Here is an 18,892-nt window from a genome sequence, read left to right on the forward strand (position 1 = left end):
GAGGAAGTATTCTTAAGAGGTCATGAACTTTAAGAGGGAACGGGTCTTGCATACTCCTTTAGTTTATCTGCCGCTCCTGACCCCTTAAATCTACTCATGGTTAGCTGCAGCGTGATCCAGTGAAATAGCAGGAGGTATATGCTCCGGAAATGTCCACCACAGGCAGTGAGCATAGCAGGACTATTAATGAATAATTATAGCTCAGGCCACAGAGATGGGGGGCCACATGAAATTGTGAGGACAGTGACTCGTACTTGTGCTGTCCCATCTAAGATTATGATTGTATGCTTATACAGTTGTCATGCTACCTTTCTTTATGTTTAGTTTTGCATTTGGTCTGCTGCCACCTGCTGTCCTTTTTCTGTATATCAGACTGCAGCTTATTAATTTTATTACATGCCTTCAACTTCCTGGTCAGTGACTCCTTCTCTTCCTGCCGGTGGCCATTACTAGATTCATCTTCACCCGGGAGAGACACGCTTACCAGGCTGTGGAAGGCATCAGTTTTTTGACCACACACTTCGTTGCTCACACATCTTGCTGTATCACCTGGATTGTTACATCTGCATTTCTGGAGAAGTACTGCATTACCAATCATATGCTGTATGTCCAGATTTCCAATAAACAAGTCTGGACTTCACAATATCTGGTGTGCATCATCTCTCCGGACGCAAAACAGCAACAATGGTCCTGTCTGCTCTGCATTGAGGAAACAGAAGGTAGGAATTTCTCCCAGCCCCAATCAACTACACCTCCATTCGCCTCATGTGGGGACAGAACAGTCAAAAAACTGCCTTGAAGCCCGGCAAAAAATCACCCTTATATCCTAACCTGCCTGCCCGCTCACATACTGCAGCCCTGCTCTGTTAAGAAACTCTGCAGCGTCACCCCAGACCGCATTGTGCATAGAGACTCTCTGTATATTATACAACATTGCTGCAGATTGTCGGACTGCAAAACCCCACGATTCTCTAAAAACACATTGGGAATCTTATTAGGACGTCTTAACTAAGCTGCACTGCGATTTCCAGCCCCCAATTCAAAAGTTCAGTTTCTTAACCCCTTCACTACCAAGGGTGGTTTGCACGTTAACTACCGGGCCAATTTTTACAATTCTGACCACTGTCCCTTTATGAGGTCATAACTCTGGAACGCTTTCATGGATCCCGGTGATTCTGACATTGTTTTCTCGTGACATATTGTACTTCATGATAGTGGTAAAATTGCATTCAAATAACTTGCGTTTATTTGTGAAAAAAACGGAAATTTGGCGAAAATTTTGAAAATTTTGCAATTTTCCAACTTTGAATTTTTATGCCCTTAAATCACAGCGATACGGCACACAAAAAACTTAATACATAACATTTCCCACATGTTTACTTTACATCAGCACAATTTTGGAACCAAAATTTTTTTTTGTTAGGAAGTTATAAGGGTTAAAAATTGACCAGCGATTTCTCATTTTTGCAACACCATTTTATTTTTAGGGACCACTTCACATTTGAAGCCACTTTGAGGGGTCTATATGATAGAAAATACCCAAAAGTGACACCATTCTAAAAACTGCACCCCTTAAGGTGCTTAAAACCACATTCAAGAAGTTTATTAACCCTTTAGGTGCGTCACAGGAATTTTTTGAATATTAAAAAAAAAATGAACATTTAACTTTTTTTCACAAAAAAAATACTTCAGGTTCAATTTTCTTTATTTTACCAAGGGTAACAGGAGAAATTGGACTGCAAAAGTTATTTTGCAATTTGTCCTGAGTACGCTGATACCTGATATGTGGGGGGGAACCACTGTTTCGGCGCATGGCAGAGCTCAGAATGGAAGGAGCGCCGTTTGACTTTTTCAGTGCAAAATTGGCTGGAATTCAGATCGGACGCCATGTCATGTTTGGCGAGCCCCTGATGTACCTAAACAGTGGAAGCCCCCCCAAGTGACCCCATTTTGGAAACTAGACCCCCCAAGGAACTTATCTAGATATGTGGTGAGAACTTTGAACCCACAAGGGCTTCACAGAAGTTTATAACGTACAGCTGTACAATTAAAAAATCATATTTTTTACACAAAAATGATCTTTTCACCCCCAATTTTTATTTTTCCAAGGGTAACAGGACCCTAAAAGTTATTGTGCAATTTGTCCTGAGTACGCTGATACCCCATATGTGGGTGTAAATGACTATTTGGGCGCATAGCAGAGCTCGGAAGGGAAACAGCGCCATTTGACGTTTTTGGCTGGAATTGAGATCGGACACCATGTCGCGTTAGGAAAGCCCCTGATGTACCAAAACAGTAGAAACCCCCCACAAATGACACCATTTTGGAAACTAGACCCCCCAAGGAACTTATCTAGATGTGTGGTGAGCACTTTGAACCCCCCAGTGCTTCACTGAAGTTTATAACGTCCGGGCGTGAAAATAAAAAAATCGTATTTTTTCCACAAACATGATCTTTTAGTCCCCATTTTTTTATTTTCCCAAGGGTAACAGGAGAAATTGGACCCCAAAAGTTGTTGTCCAATTTGTCCTGAGTACGCTGATACCTCATATGTGGGAGAAAACTACTGTATGGGCACACGTCGGGGCTCGGAAGGGAAGTAGTGACGTTTTGGAATGCAGACTTTGATGGAATGGTCTGCGGGTGTCATGTTGCGTTTGGAGAGCCCCTGATGTACCTAAACAGTGGAAACCCCCCACAAGTGACCCCATTTTGGAAACTAGACCCCCTAATGAACTTATCTAGATGTGTGGTGAGCACTTTGAACCCCCCAGTGCTTCACAGAAGTTTATAACGACCGGGCGTGAAAATAAAAATATCGTATTTTTTCAACAAACATCATCTTTTAGTCCCCATTTTTTTTATTTTCCCAAGGGTAACAGGAGAAATTGGACCCCAAAAGTTGTTGTCCAATTTGTCCTGAGTACGCTGATACCTCATATGTGGGAGAAAACTACTGTATGGGCACACGTCGGGGCTCGGAAGGGAAGTAGTGACGTTTTGGAATGCAGACTTTGATGGAATGGTCTGCGGGTGTCATGTTGCGTTTGGAGAGCCCCTGATGTACCTAAACAGTGGAAACCCCCCACAAGTGACCCCATTTTGGAAACTAGACCCCCTAATGAACTTATCTAGATGTGTGGTGAGCACTTTGAACCCCCCAGTGCTTCACAGAAGTTTATAACGACCGGGCGTGAAAATAAAAATATCGTATTTTTTCAACAAACATCATCTTTTAGTCCCCATTTTTTTTATTTTCCCAAGGGTAACAGGAGAAATTGGACCCCAAAAGTTGTTGTCCAATTTGTCCTGAGTACGCTGATACTTCATATGTGGGAGAAAACTACTGTATGGGCACACGTCGGGGCTCGGAAGGGAAGTAGTGACGTTTTGGAATGCAGACTTTGATGGATTGGTATGCGGGTGTCATGTGCGTTTGGAGAGCCCCTGATGTACCTAAACTATTGAAACTCCCCACAAGTGACCCCATTTTGGAATCTAGACCCCCCACGGAGCTCATCTAGATGTGTGGAGAGCACTTTGAACCCCCAAGTGCTTCACAGAAGTTTATAACGCCTGGGCATGAAAATAAAAAAAACATTTTTTTCCGCAAAATTATATTTTTGCCCCCAATTTTTTATTTTCCTAAGGGTAACAGGAGAAATTGGACCCCAAAAGTTGTTTTGTAATTTGTCCTGAGTAGGCTGATACCCTACATGTGGGGGTAAAACACTGTTTGGGCACATGGCCGAGCTTGGAAGGGAAGGAGCACCATTTGACTTTTTCAACGCAGAATTGGCTGGAATTGAGATCAGACGCCATGTTGCCTTTGGAGAGCACCTGATGTGCCCAAACAGTGGAAACCCCCAATTATAACTCCAACCCTAACCTCAACACACCCCTAACCCTAATCTGAGCCCTAGCCCTAACCCTAGCCCTAACCCTAGCCCTAACCCTAACCCTAGCCCTAACCCTAGCCCTAACCCTAACCCTAACCCTAACCCTAGCCCTAACCCTAACCCTACCCTAACCCTAACCCTAGCGGGAAAATGGAAATAAATACATTTTCTTTTAGTTTTATTATTTTTCCCTAACTAAGGGGGTGATAACGGGGGGTTTGATTTACGATTTATGGCGGTTTTTATGTTTGGCGGCTGTCGCACGCTATAAGACGCTTTTTATTGTAAAAATAGTTTTTGCATCACCACATATTGTGAGCTATAATTTTTCCGTATTTTGACCCACCGAGTCATGTGAGGTCTTATTTTTTGCGGGACGAGTTGACGTTTTTATTGGTACCATTTTCGGGCACGTGACATTTTTTGATCGCTTTTTATTCCGATTTATGGGACGCAGAATGAACAAAAACCAGCGTTTCATGAATTTCTTTAGGGGGGTGCGTTTACACCGTTCCGCGTGCGGTAAAATTGATAACGCGTTTTTATTCTTTGGGTCAGTACGGTTACAGCGATACCTCATTTAGGTCGTTTTTTTATGTTTTGTCGGTTTTTTGCAATGAAAACAATTTTATATAAAAAATAATTATTTTTGTATCGCTTTATTCTGCGAGTTATAACTTTTTTATTTTTTTGCAGATGATGCTGTATGGCGGCTCGTTTTTTGCGGGACAAGATGACGTTTTCAGCGGTACCATGCATATTTATATGTGTTTTTTTATTGCACTTTTTGTTCGGTGGTATGATAATAAATCATTATTTTTTGCTTCGTTTTTTATTTTTATTTTTTAAGGGGTTCGCTAAAGGGGTTAACTAATGGGACAGTTTTATAGGGCAGGTCATTACGGACGCGGTGATACCAAATATGTGTACTTTTATTGTTTTTGGTTTTTTTTATTTTGAAAAAATGGATTTATTGGGGAATATTTTTTTTTTTTTTACTAATTTATTTAGCGATTTTTTTTTAAATTATTTTTAACACTTTTTTTTTTTTTTTTTTTTACTTTATTACCTTGTCCCAGGTGGGACATCACTGTCCTGTGACAGATCGCTGATCTGTCACATCACAGATCACTGTGACAGATCAGCAATCTGTCACAGGCACTGCTGCAGACTTCCTCATGCCTGCGCTTTGCAGGCAGTGAGGAAGTCAGCTCCCTGCAGGCCCCCGTCGCCATCTTGGATCCGGGGGCCTGTAGGGAAAGAGCCCCCCACAGCAGCGCTGCACATTGCGCTGCCGTGGGGGGCTCAGGGAAGCACGGAGGGAGCCCCCTCCCTGCCGATGCTTCCCTTTAACCCCCGGTACACCGCGATCGCGTTTGATCGCGGTGTGCAAGGGGTTAACGTGTCGGGGGCGGTCCGTGACCGCCCCTGACACATTGTGCCGGGTGTCAGCTATGATAATTAGCTGACACTCGGCCGCGATCAGCGGCGCTCACCACGTGGGCGCCGTTGATCGCGATGACGTAATATTCCGTCCATGGTAATTAGGTCCATGGTCACATGGACGGAATATTACGTCAATTGTAGGTAAGGGGTTAAAGAGACAGTGCACCTTAAATCAAAATGGCTGAAAAAGACCCTGCACAGTCTCCCACTGCTGAAACAGAGCAAATACTACCCGATACTGTCCATTATGAAGAGGGGGAAACAGAGCCAGCTTCAGACACGGACCAAGACTCACGACCAAGACGCTCTGTCAAACCAACCATAAAGGTCATCAAAAACTATCACAGTACAAAGGATGAGTTTAATGACAACCTGGACGACCTATGGGAACGAGTCACCTCCCTCATGTCAAGCATCCAACGCCACAAAAATGATGCAGCGAGTCTACAGGACACTATAAAACGGCTAGACACGGCCCACGGAAGATAAAAGAGACTGTCCGCAAGGTACATTGCCTTCCTAAAAGACTCTAATATTGATGAAGCCTCATCAGAATTAAGCAATGTGGATTCCACAGACAGAGAAAGGGACGACGCCGTGCAAGACGCCAAAGATAAAGCGGAGCTCCGTATTGCTCATCTGCAAGAATCAAGATCCCACAGGTCAGGCTCATCCAGATACTCTGCTCGGTCATACAAATCATCCTGCTCAAGAACTTCAGCCCTCAGCGACAGAATCCTAGAGGCCCGTTTAAACGCAGAGCGATCCAAATTAAGACACTCCTACATAGAGAAGAAAGCAGAAGCAGAGGTAGAAGCCAAGAAAGCAGAGGCAGAAAGCAAGAAAGCAGAGGCGGAGGCAGAAGCCAAGAAAGCAGAAGTAGAGGCAGAAAGCAAGAAAGCAGAGGCAGAAGCCAAGAAAGCGAAAGCAGAAGCAGAGGCCCAAGCAAAGATCCTTCAAACAGAAGCAGAGGCTCGGGCAAAGATTCTTCAAACAGAAATGGAGGAAGAAATCGCGCTAGCCGAAGTAAAAATACTTGAGCAAGCATTGAAGCAAAACCTCGACCCGATTTGCCTACCAGCACTGGAAGAAGAGGACCCAGCTGTCCGTACCAGTGATTATGTGCAGAAGCAGATATCTGCAGCACACACCTTCTCCAGCGACGTTCAACCCAACAATGTGGAAACGTCCAAGTCAGCCCAACTTACGGTGCCAGTGTTACCCACAGCAGCTACAGAGACCCAAGACCAACTCCATAATGTGTCCCCTCAGGCGCAGCAATCATCACAAGACGACCACAAGATGCACTCCAGTCCATCTCCACAGTTCAAGCTGCAGTCATCGAAACCTCCAGAGGTTAAAGCACAGCTCAACCCTGCAGCAACATCATTCTACCCGGGAACAATTCACCCTTCCACGCCACACAGCTTATACGCCCGAGAGGCAACACAAGCTAACATGGTAACAAGGAGTGAAGGATCGGATATGCCCGAGTTAGCCAGGTTTATGGTGAGCAAAGATCTAATCAGCACCAGCCTCTCAAAGTTTGACGACTGTGCGGAGAATTACAGAGCCTGGAAAGCAACCTTCAAGGCCACCATTGCTGACCTCAATCTATCTGCAGAATGGGAGCTTGACCTCATGGTAAAATGGTTGGGTCCTGACTCTACAAACCGTATCAAAAGTCTTCGGACCGTCTACGTGGGGCAAGCTGAAGCAGGTCTCGCTGCTGCCTGGCTGAGACTCGAAAGAACCTATGGCAGTGCTGAAGCCATAGAAAAGTCCCTATTCAAGAGACTGCAGAACGTTCCAAGGATCAACCTTAAGGATGCCCACAAGCTTCTGGACTTAAGTGATCTGCTTATGGAACTGGAACTCGCAAAAGGAGACCCTCGTCTGTCTGGATTATGCTACCTGGACACTGCCCATGGGGTGAACCCAATCGTCTCAAAGCTGCCGCATAGTCTGCAAGAGAAGTGGGCAGTATGCGTTTCCAGGTACAAAAGGTCACATGATGTCACCTTTCCTCCGTTTGATCAGGCCCAAATGAGGAGCGACCCTAGCCTAGACTTCCTGGAGTCTAACACTACAGCTCCAGCAACACCGTCATCAAGGTATGAAAGAGTCTCACATAGACGCAAGGACTTGAGGAGCAGTATAAGTGTCAAAAAGACTAACCTGCCACCACCTGCAGTAACTGCCTTTAAACAGTACACTATTCCATCGAGAGATAAGTCTTTCAATCGTGAGTGTCCCATTCACAAAAAACCACACTCATTGAACAAATGTAGAGGCTTCAGGTCCAAAACCATGCAGGAGCGCAAGAAAATCCTCAGCGAACTTGGGGTATGTTTCAAGTGCTGCGCCTCATTAGAACACATGGCCAAGGACTATAAATCTGCTATTAAGTGTGAAGAGTGTCATAGTGACAAACACCCATCAGCTTTGCATCCAACCTCAGCCACCAGCGATCCAGCAGTCGCAGTTACCTCTAGTCCGGCTACAAGCCATGGTGGGGAGCCACAGAATAACGCCAATTCTACCACGGCTGTCTCCTGCTCATGCTCAGAGGTATGTGGGGAGAGCCAAAATGATAAATGCTGTGCCAGGATATTTCTAATCAGAGTTTATCCAGAAGGGCAACCAGAGAAGGCAGTAAAAATGTATGCCATCATTGACGATCAGAGCAATCGATCCCTAGCTGGACCTAAGTTCTTTGAAGCCTTTGGAATCAAGGGACCAGCAATGCCCTATACTCTGAATACTTGCTCAGGCCGCGTAGAGAATAGCGGCAGGAGGGCACAAGGTTTCATTGCTTCTCCTGTCAACGGAGGCGTAGAAATACCCTTACCTACACTAATCGAATGCGATCAAATACCCGACCAAAGGGATGAGATCCCTACCCCAGAAGCCACCAACCACACCTAAGGCACCTAGTCAGTGTTATCCCACCTATGGACTATGGATGCTGATATCCTACTTCTGCTTGGCAGAGACAATTTAAGGATACATAAGGTCCGTCAACAGTGCAATGGTCCTGACTATGCCCCCTACGCACAGAGACTCGACTTGGGGTGGGTAATCATAGGAAACGTGTGCTTGGACCGAACAAGAGTCGATTCCTTTAAGACTTATGTACGCAAAGATGGACGAGCTACTTTCTGCAAACCATGCCCTCATCACTACGATGTGAAAGAGAAGCCTCCAGATCCCGTACAGCTGCTTGATGTCATTCCTTCTCCCTATGCAGACGACTTGGGAAGATCGGTGTTTCATACAACTAAGGATGACAACAATGTAGCCCCGTCAATGGAAGACAAGGAATTTGTCAGGATAATGGACATTGAGTTCCTTAAGGACGAGACTAATCACTGGATTTTTCCCCTACCCTTCCGAGCTATCAGGGTAAGACTCCCGGACATTCGTGAACAAGCCTTGTCCAGATTCAACTCTCTCCAGCGCACACTAAGCAACAAAACAGAGATGAAAGAACACATTGTCACCTTCATGAGCAAGATATTCCGGAATAACCATGCGGAGCCAGTGCCTCCTTTAAAGGAAAACGAGGAGTGCTGGTACCTACCCTCATTCAGAGTATATCACCCACGGAAACCTAAGCAAATTAGAGTTGTCTTTGATTCAAGCGCCAAACATCAAGGTGTATCTCTCAACGATGTCCTCCTCACGGGTCGTAACCTTACAAACAACCTAGTAGGCGTGTTGATGAGGTTCCGGAAAGAGCCCATCGCCATCACCATTGAACAGATGTTCCACTGTTTCATAGTCAGAGAGGACCACAGGAATTTCCTCAGGTTCCTGTGGTACAAGGACAATGACCCCAGCAAGGAGATGGTGAAGTATCGCATGAGGGTGCACGTATTCGGGAACAGCCCTTCCCCAGCAGTGGCAACCTATGGCCTGCGGTGACCGCACAAGAAGGAGAGGCTGAATATGGAACAGATGCCAGAGACTTTGTAGAGAAAGATTTCTATGTAGATGATGGACTAAAATCTCTAATCACAGAAGAAGCGGCTATCGATCTACTCAAGAGGACCCAAGGTATGCTGTACCAAGCTAAGCTTAGATTGCACAAAATTGCTTCAAACAGCCAGGCTGTCATGAGAGCCTTTGATTCAAGTGACCACGCACCAGGATTCAAGGACATAGACCTGGGACCAGACTGTCCGCCTGTGCAGAGAAGCTTAGGCTTGAGGTGGAACCTGTCAGTTGACACCTTCAGTTTCCAAATCAACTGTGCAGACAAACCATTCACTAAATGTGGTGTCCTGTCAGTGGTGGATAGCTTATACGACACACTGGGGTTCGTAGCACCAATTACCATACAAGGTAAATCCCTTCTGAGACAGCTTTCCGAAACCGTCAACGACTGGGATGCCCCACTCCCTCCTGAGAAGGAACCAAAATTGGAAACCTGGAAGCAGTCTTTGTGTGCCTTGGATGAGATCCACATACCGAGATGCTACGCCAGAAACTCACTTGCTGCTAGCACTGGGAAGGAACTCCATGTGTTCTCGGATGCATCCACGGAGGCCATTGCAGCAGTTGCCTATCTGAAGGTGACGGGACCCGACAATCAAGACCACGTTGGATTCGTCTTCGGCAGGGCTAAGTTGGCTCCCAAGCCTGACCACACTATTCACAGGCTTGAACTCTGTGCGACCATGCTTGCAGTAGAACTCGCAGACTTCATACAGCACGAGCTGGACACCAACATAGATGACGTGCAATACTACACTGACAGTAAGGTTGTCTTAGGTTACATCTACAACCAAACAAGGCGCTTCTACGAGTATGTCAGTAACCGCATTGAGAGAATAAGGAGGTCTTCCAAGCCTAAACAATGGCACTATATCCCATCTGAACTTAATCCAGCTGACCATGCCACTAGATCTATGTCTATAAGGTCCTTTGCTAACTCTTCTTGGCTTTCAGGTCCTAAGTTTCTGTTGGAACAAAAGGGAAGTGAATGTGTCCAGGAAGTCTTTAGCATCCAGGATCCGGATGGCGATCCAGAAGTCCACTCCGAGGTCAGTGCATTGGCGGCGAACATTAAACCAACCTCCAGCCTCGGTTGCCAGCGCTTCACATACTTCTCCAATGGGATGAAACTTCTTAAGACTGTATCAAGGTTAGTCCACATTGTGAGATCTTATGTCAACTCACTTGGAGACAAAGACTGTCACGACTGGCATATCTGCCACAAACCACTCTCTACCATGGACATTCCAGTATGATGAATCACGAACAGAACACTGCCCTACTATTTCGTCCATTGGATTACCGTTGGGTCGGAGACAGTTTGGCCTAGTGCGGCTTCTCCGATCCGAAGATGGGTACCATTGGATTGTCTCAGGAACTGACTGTCATCTTCCTTGTTTTTGTAGTTGTTATTATTGCATGCATATTCATGTTTCTTTTCTAGGTTATTGAACTTTAAAGAAAAAAAAAAACTATATAGTGAAATCCCTTACAGAATTTCAGACGGGGAGTGTGCTGTCCCATCTAAGATTATGATTGTATGCTTATATAGTTGTCATGTTACCTTTCTTTATGTTCAGTTTTGCATTTGGTCTGCTGCCACCTGCTGTCATTTTTCTGTATATCAGACTGCAGCTTATTAATTTTTTTACATGCCTTCAACTTCCTGGTCAGTGACTCCTTCTCTTCCTGCCGGTGGCCATTACTAGATTCATCTTCACCCAGGAGAGACATGCTTACCAGGCTGTGGAAGGCATCAGTTTTTTGACCACACACTTCGTTGCTGCACACATCTTGCTGTATCACCTGGATTGTTACATCTGCATTTCTGGAGACGTACTGCATTACCAATCATACGCTGTATGTCCAGATTTCCAATAAACAAGTCTGGACTTCACAATATCTGGTGTGCATCATCTCTCCGGACGCAAAACAGCAACAATGGTCCTGTCTGCTCTGCATTGAGGAAACGGAAGGTAGGAATCTCTCCCAGCCCCAATCAACTACACCTCCATACGCCTCATTTGGGGACAGAACAGTACTGTATAAATAAAGTTCCTTGCGGCCAGGGGAGGGAGAGGGTCTCCACAGAGACAGCAGCAGTGGGGGGAGGGTGTGCAGAGCCTCCCACAGTGATAGCGCCGGCCGGTGCAGCGATTAAATGACGGAGGGAAAAGAGCACGCAAGGCCCAATCTTTCAGGGCACTCACCGCGTGTCTCCCCTGTTCTGCCAGCTGATGTCTTCACTGCCTGAGCAGCGATGCAGCGGTATGAATGACGCCGCGGCTCTCAGCAGCAGAGCCGCGTGTCCAAGATGGCCGCCGCTTCGTGAAGATGCAACCACCCGCTCCAGTCTCCCCGTTTATAAAAAAAAAACCTGCTCACGTCCTCCTGTGAGGGTCCAGGGAGGGTCCCGCTGTCCAGAGGGGCCCAGGTAGCTCCAAACAAACCGAGAAGAAAGGGTCCAGAGTCCAGGATAATACAAGATTCTGAGGAGATCTCCCATCAAGCGTCCTCTCTCGCTCACTACATAGCCACGCCCCAAGAAATTTATTTCTGCTTGTAGTGTATAAACGGTCGGCTGGGGAACTCATACCTTTACCGGTTCCTGATAGGCCATGGACTCATCTCTCCATGGACTTTATTACCGGCCTTCCACCTTCCAGGGGCAATACCGTGATCTGGATTGTGGTGGATAGGTTTTCGAAACAGGCCCACTTCATTCCCTTGGCAGCATTACTCTCAGCAGAAACATTGTCAAGGTTGTTTGTGCAGCATGTGGTCCGATTGCATGGGGTACCCCTGAATGTTGTGTCTGACAGAGGTGTGCAGTTTGTGGCCAAATTTTGGAGGGCATTCTGTATGAAATTGGGCATCTCACTCTCCTTCACGTCGGCATATCACCTGGAGAGTAATGGTCAGACGGAACGCACCAATCAATCCCTGGAACAAATTCTCAGGTGTCTGACCTCCGCCAGACAGGAGGATTGGTGTGATGCGTTACCGTTGGCGGAATTCGCTTTTAACAAGCGGGTGAGTCAGTCCACCAACAGGTCCCCATTCCTGATTAATTATTGGTTTAATCCTCATTTTGGGGAGTTTTCACGGGTGGATTCCGGTTGTCCATGGGCAGAGGGGTCCATTCAACAGTTATAAAACCTCTGGGCTGAGGTCCAGCGTAATATCTCTCGGGCCCAGGGGAGGTACAAATATTTTGCTGACAAAAAGAGAGCCCCGGGAGACATGTTTCAGGTGGGAGAGAAGGTTTGGCTTTCCACACGTAACATCAACTTAAAGGTACCATCAGCTAAATTGGGACCAAAGTTCATTGGTCTGTACGAGATTATGGAGAAAGTCAACCTAGTGGCATATAGGTTGCGTCTCCCCGCCTCTTTAAAAATATCCAATGTGTTCCATAAATCTCTGTTGAAACCCGTAGGGTCTGTCAAGGAGGACTCCGAGTCTGTTGTTTCTCCAGTGTGGGTGGAGGGTCAATTGGAGTATGAGGTCGGACATAGTGTGGACTCTCGGCGGGTGCGCTGCTCCTTGCAGTACCTGGTCCACTGGAAGGGATATGGACCAGAGGATCGCTCATGGGTCCCTGCTTACTCTGTACATGCAGATCGCCTGGTTCGGGCTTTCCATGCAAAATACCCGGGGAAGCCTGGGGGTCCAGAGGCCCCCCGTTGAGAGGGGGTACTGTCATGATCCCAGTGCAGGGTTTGACCTGCACGTCAGGGGTTAATGTCTGGAGCCCAGTGCAGACTTTGACCTGCATGCCTGGGGTTAATTATTGTGGCCTCTCTTTGGTTCAGGGAGAGCTTCTTATACCCCTGAGAAACTCCCATCCCCATCAGTTATACTTTTGCCTTTGGCTGAGTGTGTTGACCCCTGTGTGCCTGTGCCTGTTTGTTGTCTTATAGCTTGCTTATATGGTTCTGACCCGGTTCTGTTCCCCGTTGTGAGTTTGCCTGTTGATTCTGTACTGCGCTACCCTCTCTGTGTATGTCTCATTGCCTGTGACCTGACTACTCTCTGCTCGCCCCTATTGTACTTTGCAGCTATCTCCGTGTATGACTCATTGGCTACGTCTTGACTATCCTTCCTGTCTAATCCTCTGGTTTTGTCGTGCTGTCTCGTGCTTTGACCCCGGCTTGATCTGTTTTCGTCCCTGTCTATGCCCCTTGGTAACTTTGTCCCGTAGTTACCCTGCTAGGAGTTTTGCTGCAGCTCCTAGCTCTCTGAGGTTTAGGCCATGCCCCCGGCAGTCACGTGCTTTAGGTCCTGCTGGTCTGAAGCACGCACCTTTTCTGCTGCTGCCCGCTTCACAGGTATCTCTGAGCACAGTTTGTTTTACTCAGAGACAACTCCAATTCAGCAGAGGCAGGAGAACAATGGCAAAGTTTTGGGACAGTTTTCTCAGACCCTCCCATCGTAGTGGCCCTGAGGCGCGGGGTACTCTCACAAGGCGTGGAAAGTTTTGGATGATGGTGAGGGAATACTTTGCTGACTGTACCAATGTCCTCCACTATTCCTCTGTGCCTTTTAATTATTGGGTCTAAAAGCTGGATACGTTGCATGAACTGGCTCTATACGCCTTGGAGGTCCTGGCCTGTCCTGCCGCTAGCGTTTTAACTGACAAACGCAACTGCCTGTCAACTAAAAATACTGACAGGCAGACTCTTATAAAAATGAACAAGGGCTGGATTAAGCCAGACTTCTGTACACCAGTGCATGATAACAGTGAAACTTAACCTCAAATCCAGTGTCTTTTTTTGGGAGATATATTCCCATACACTTCTTCACAATCACACATGGGTATACGCTTCCTGATTTTGGCTATTTGCTGTTATCCTGTGAAGCAACACCCACTAGAAATTTTTTCAAGGGTGTTTATGATGCACGTTCCGTAAATGTTTACACTCTATGTTGAGGTGTCCCCACCAGGGGACAATGTTTTTTCAGCCTATACACTTAGTGTATGTGCATTACAAGTATAGGAGACTTGCTCCTTTAAACTGGAAAAACATTTTTCGGAGGCCATACTCCACGTCTCTTCAGACACCACCACTAGAACTCGAGAGTGAACGTATTCCGTGATGCAACAGCCACTGTACTTTTTTGCAAGGGTGTTTATGATGGCCGTAAAAAAAAATTATTTACATAGTAGGTTGATGCGTACCCCCCAGGGGGAAATGTTTGTCAGCCCATACACTTGGGGGATTGGAGTGTGTGCCTTCGGGGGCAAACTTTAGGTGACTTAAAAAAATCAGAATAATGGGCACTTTCATGTGGCCATCCAGTACGTGGGTTCAAAGGCTTATTAGGGTGCGTGTAACTTTGGTGCAGGGCAGGCCTTTCATTCAATGCATAAGCAAACAGTATGGGAGTTCCAATTGAATAATGTGAAGTGCGTTTTCCTGTGGCCATCCAGTACATGGGTTCAAAGGCTTATTGGGGTGCGTGTAACTTTGGTGCAGGGCAGGCCTTGTATTCAATGCATAGGCAAACAGTATGCCAGTACCAAATAAATAAGAATGGGAATTTTGGCATAATATGGCCAATTCGGTACATGGCTTCAAAGGCTTATTGGGGTGCATGTAACTTTGGTGCAGGGCAGGTCTTGCATTCAATGCAAAAGCAAACAGTATGGGAGTACCAATTGAATAATGTGAAGTGGGTTTTCCTGTGGCCTTCCAGTATGTGGGTTCAAAGGCTTATTGGGATGCATGTAACTTTGGTGCAGGGCAGGCCTTGCATTCAATGCATAAGCAAACAGTATGGGAGTACCAAATGAATAATGTGAACTTGGTTTTCATGTGGCCATCCAGTACGTGGGTTCAAAGGCTTTTTGTGGTACGTGTAACTTTGGTGCAGGGCAGGCCTTGCATTCAATGCATAGGCAAACAGTATGCCAGTACCAAATAAATAAGAATGGGAATTTTGGCATAATATGACCATCCGGTACGTTGCTTCAAAAGCTTATTGGGGTGCATGTAACTTTGGTGCAGGGCAGGTCTTGCATTCAATGCAAAAGCATACGGTATGGGAGTACCAAATGAATAATGTGAACATGGTTTTCATGTGGCCATCCAGTACATCGGTTCAAATACGGCAACTTTTAGTGCAGGGCAGGCCTTGCATTCAGTGCATGAGCAAACAGTATGGAAGTACCAAATTAATAATGTGAAGTGGGTTTTCCTGTGGTCATCCAGGACGTGGCTTCAAAGGCTTTTTCGGGTGCGTGTAACTTTGGTGCTGGGCAGGCCTTGTATTCAATGCATTAGCAAACAGTATGGGAGTACCAAATTAATAATGTGAAGTGGGTTTTCCTGTGGCCATCCAGTACAAAGCTTCAAAGGCTTACTGGGGTGCATGTAACTTTGGTGCAGGGCAGGCCTTGCATTCATTGCAAAAGCAAACAGTATGGGAGTACCAAATGAATAATGTGAAGTGGGTTTCCCTGTGGCCATGACGTCTTTTCAATGGGTTGTTGGGGTGCGTCCAAATTTTAGGCAGCCCTGCCACTCACTGCATACACAGTAAGGTGTTATGATTGAGTCACCGTAGGAGGCAAAAACAGAAATGCTAGCTAAGTCCAGAAAACCAGAGAAGTTGGCAACTATCAGATTGCAGACCCCTGAACCTATCAACACAACTAGCAGTAGCCGTGGGGGGTTCCTACGATGACCTAGACCCCTCAATCACAGCCGGAGAGATACATAGGCCTAAAGAAGGAAAGGGGAAATCTAACTGCCCCAGAGCAGACCCCAAAGCAATAGGCAGCCCCCCACATATAATGACGGTGAAGCAAGATAAAAACACTTACACAGACAGAAAGACAGGCTGAGCAAAGACGGGGCCCAAAACTACCTAGATAGGAACGGATAGGAAGGCTGCTGTCTGCAATCTGCCAAAACCCTATCAGAGACAAAAGCCAACAAGCTGATATAAAAATGGCCCTGAAGCAACTAAGCTTCAAAAACTAAATCAGCACTCAGGTACTTTCAGAAGACAGAGCTGACGGAACACTGCACACTCCAGCAGGGAGTGGCAGAATCCAAAAAGCAAGAAAAACAAAAACAAATCTTAAATGCAAAAAGGCAAAACAGAAAACTTAGCTTTAGGAGAGCAGGAATCAGACTGGTGTCCAAGAGTCCACAGAGAAATCACCCGCAGGGCAGAAAGGGCGTAGGCTGCCTTAAATCCAGTCAGTGACTCCACTCAGCCAATCGTCTTCATTAGTCCCAGGTGCCTGATAATCAGGCTCACTACCTTCCTTCACTAGAACAGGGAGTTCACCAGGCCTCAGTGATGGAGGGGAAAATGAACTCACAACAGTACCCCCCCCTTGAGGAGGGGTCACCGAACCCTCAACAACGCTACCAGGGCGATCAGGGTGAGCCCGATGAAAGGCACGCACCAATCTTTTGGCATGAATATCAGAGGCAGAGACCCAGGAATTATCCTCCTGACCATAACCCTTCCACTTAACCAAATACTGGAGTCTCCGTCTAGCCAGACGGGAATCCAGAATTTTCTCTACCTCATATTCCAAGTTACCTTCAACCAATACAGGGTCCGGAGGTGCCACCTCAGGCACAACTGGCTCAACAAACCTCTTCAACAAGGACTTATGGAACACATTATGGATCTTAAATGTGACAGGAAGAGCCAAGCGAAAAGAGACCGGATTAATAATCTCCAAAATCTTGTAAGGTCCAATAAATCTAGGCTTAAACTTAGGAGAAGCCACCTTCATAGCAATATTTTTTGATGATAACCACACCATATCACCAATCTTAAACTGGGGACCAATGGTCCTATGTCGATTGGAAAACCGCTGGGCCTTTTCCTGGGAGAGAGATAACTTATCCACCACTTGGTCCCAGATCTGGTGCATTCTCTCCACCACAGTGTCAACACCTGGGCAGGCAGAGGGCTCCACCTGCCCTGAAGAAAATCGAGGATGAAACCCAAAGTTACAAAAAGAAGGTGACATCAAAGTGGCAGAACTAGCTCTATTATTTAAAGCAAATTCGGCCAAGGGCAAAAATGAAACCCAATCATCCTGATCAGCGGAAATAAAACATCTCAAATACGACTTCAAGGTCTGGTTTGTTCTCTCTGTCTGCCCATTGGTCTGAGGGTGAAAAGCAGAGGAGAAGGACAACTGAATTCCCAACTTGGAACAGAACGTCCTCCAAAATTTAGACACAAATTGAACTCCTCTGTCAGATACAATGTTCTCAGGAATCCCGTGCAAGCGAACCACCTGTTGCAAAAACAGGGGCACCAACTCAGAGGAAGATGGCAACTTAGGGAGTGGTACAAGATGAACCATCTTAGAGAACCTATCACAAATCACCCAAATAACAGTCATTCTTTGAGAGACCGGCATATCAGAGATGAAATCCATTGAAATATGGGTCCATGGCCTCCTGGGGACCGGCAAAGGCATCAACAACCCACTAGAGCGAGAACAAGATTTAGACCGGGAGCATGTCCCACAGGACTGCACAAAATTCCTGACATCATGAGACAAGGTGGGCCACCAAAAAGAACGACTCACCAGATCTCTAGTACCAAAAATACCCGGATGACCAGCCAATGCAGAGCAATGAACTTCAGACATCACTCTCTTCTTCCACTGGTCAGGAACATACAACTTTCCACTGGGACAACGCTCAGGTTTGTCCTCCTGGAACTCTTGCAGAGCAAGTCTCAAATCGGGCGAGATGGCAGAAAAAACTACCCCTTCGCCTAAGATGGTAGCAGGCTTGGTCACCACAGGAGAATCAGCAAAGAAACTCCTAGAGAGGGCGTCTGCCTTGACATTCTTAGTTCCAGGAAGGAAAGAGACCACAAAATCAAAACGTGTAAAAAACAAGGCCCACCTAGCCTGTCTGGGGTTCAAGCGTTTAGCCGACTCTAGATAAATCAAATTTTTGTGGTCAGTGAGGACCACAACTTGATGTTTGGCTCCCTCCAACCAATGTCTCCACTCCTCAAATGCCCATTTCATGGCCAACAGTTCCCGATTCCCCACATCATAGTTACGTTCAGATGAAGAGAACTTTCGGGAAAAGAAAGCACAGGGATTCATTTTAGATGTTACCGGATCCTTTTGGGACAACACTGCTCCTGCACCAATCTCAGAAGCATCCACCTCTACCTGAAACGGGAGTGAGACATCAGGTTGCCGCAGAACCGGGGCGGAGGTTAATCTACGCTTCAGCTCCTGAAAGGAAGCAACCGCCTCCGGAGACCAATTCAACACATCCGCACCCTTCCTGGTCAGGTCAGTCAATGGTTTGGCAATACTAGAAAATTTTGCTATAAATTTCCGATAAAAATTAGCAAAACCCAAAAACTTCTGGAGGGCCTTCAAAGAAGTGGGCTGAACCCAATCATAAATGGCCTGTACCTTGGCCGGGTCCATTTCAATAGTTGACGGAGACAAAATAAATCCCAAAAAAGAAATCCTCTGTACTCCAAAAAGGCATTTTGATTCTTTGACATACAGAGAATTCTCTCTCAAGATCCGG

The 18,892-nt window shown here is 46.3% G+C and overlaps 1 protein-coding gene across 2 annotated transcripts in view; it reads left to right on the forward strand.

The window, feature by feature from the left end:
• The first annotated feature begins 369 nt into the window (after nucleotides 1-369).
• Nucleotides 370-18,892, forward strand: part of LOC141096455 (uncharacterized) — a 51,518-nt gene continuing 32,995 nt past the window's right edge. The window contains exons 1-2 of one of the 2 annotated variants that reach the window (XM_073583066.1): nucleotides 370-719; nucleotides 4,596-10,865. In XM_073583066.1, coding sequence (XP_073439167.1) covers nucleotides 6,345-8,273 — 1,929 coding nt within the window. In that variant the 5' untranslated portion in view covers nucleotides 370-719; nucleotides 4,596-6,344 and the 3' untranslated portion in view covers nucleotides 8,274-10,865. Of the gene's footprint in view, nucleotides 720-4,595; nucleotides 10,866-18,892 lie in introns of those variants that run through there. The other variant, XR_012233689.1, reaches the window with a different exon arrangement.

This window comes from Dendrobates tinctorius, unplaced genomic scaffold, assembly GCF_039654945.1.
Source record: "Dendrobates tinctorius isolate UK_male_01 unplaced genomic scaffold, ASM3965494v1 ptg000075l, whole genome shotgun sequence".
NCBI classification, from domain to species: Eukaryota; Metazoa; Chordata; class Amphibia; order Anura; family Dendrobatidae; genus Dendrobates; species Dendrobates tinctorius.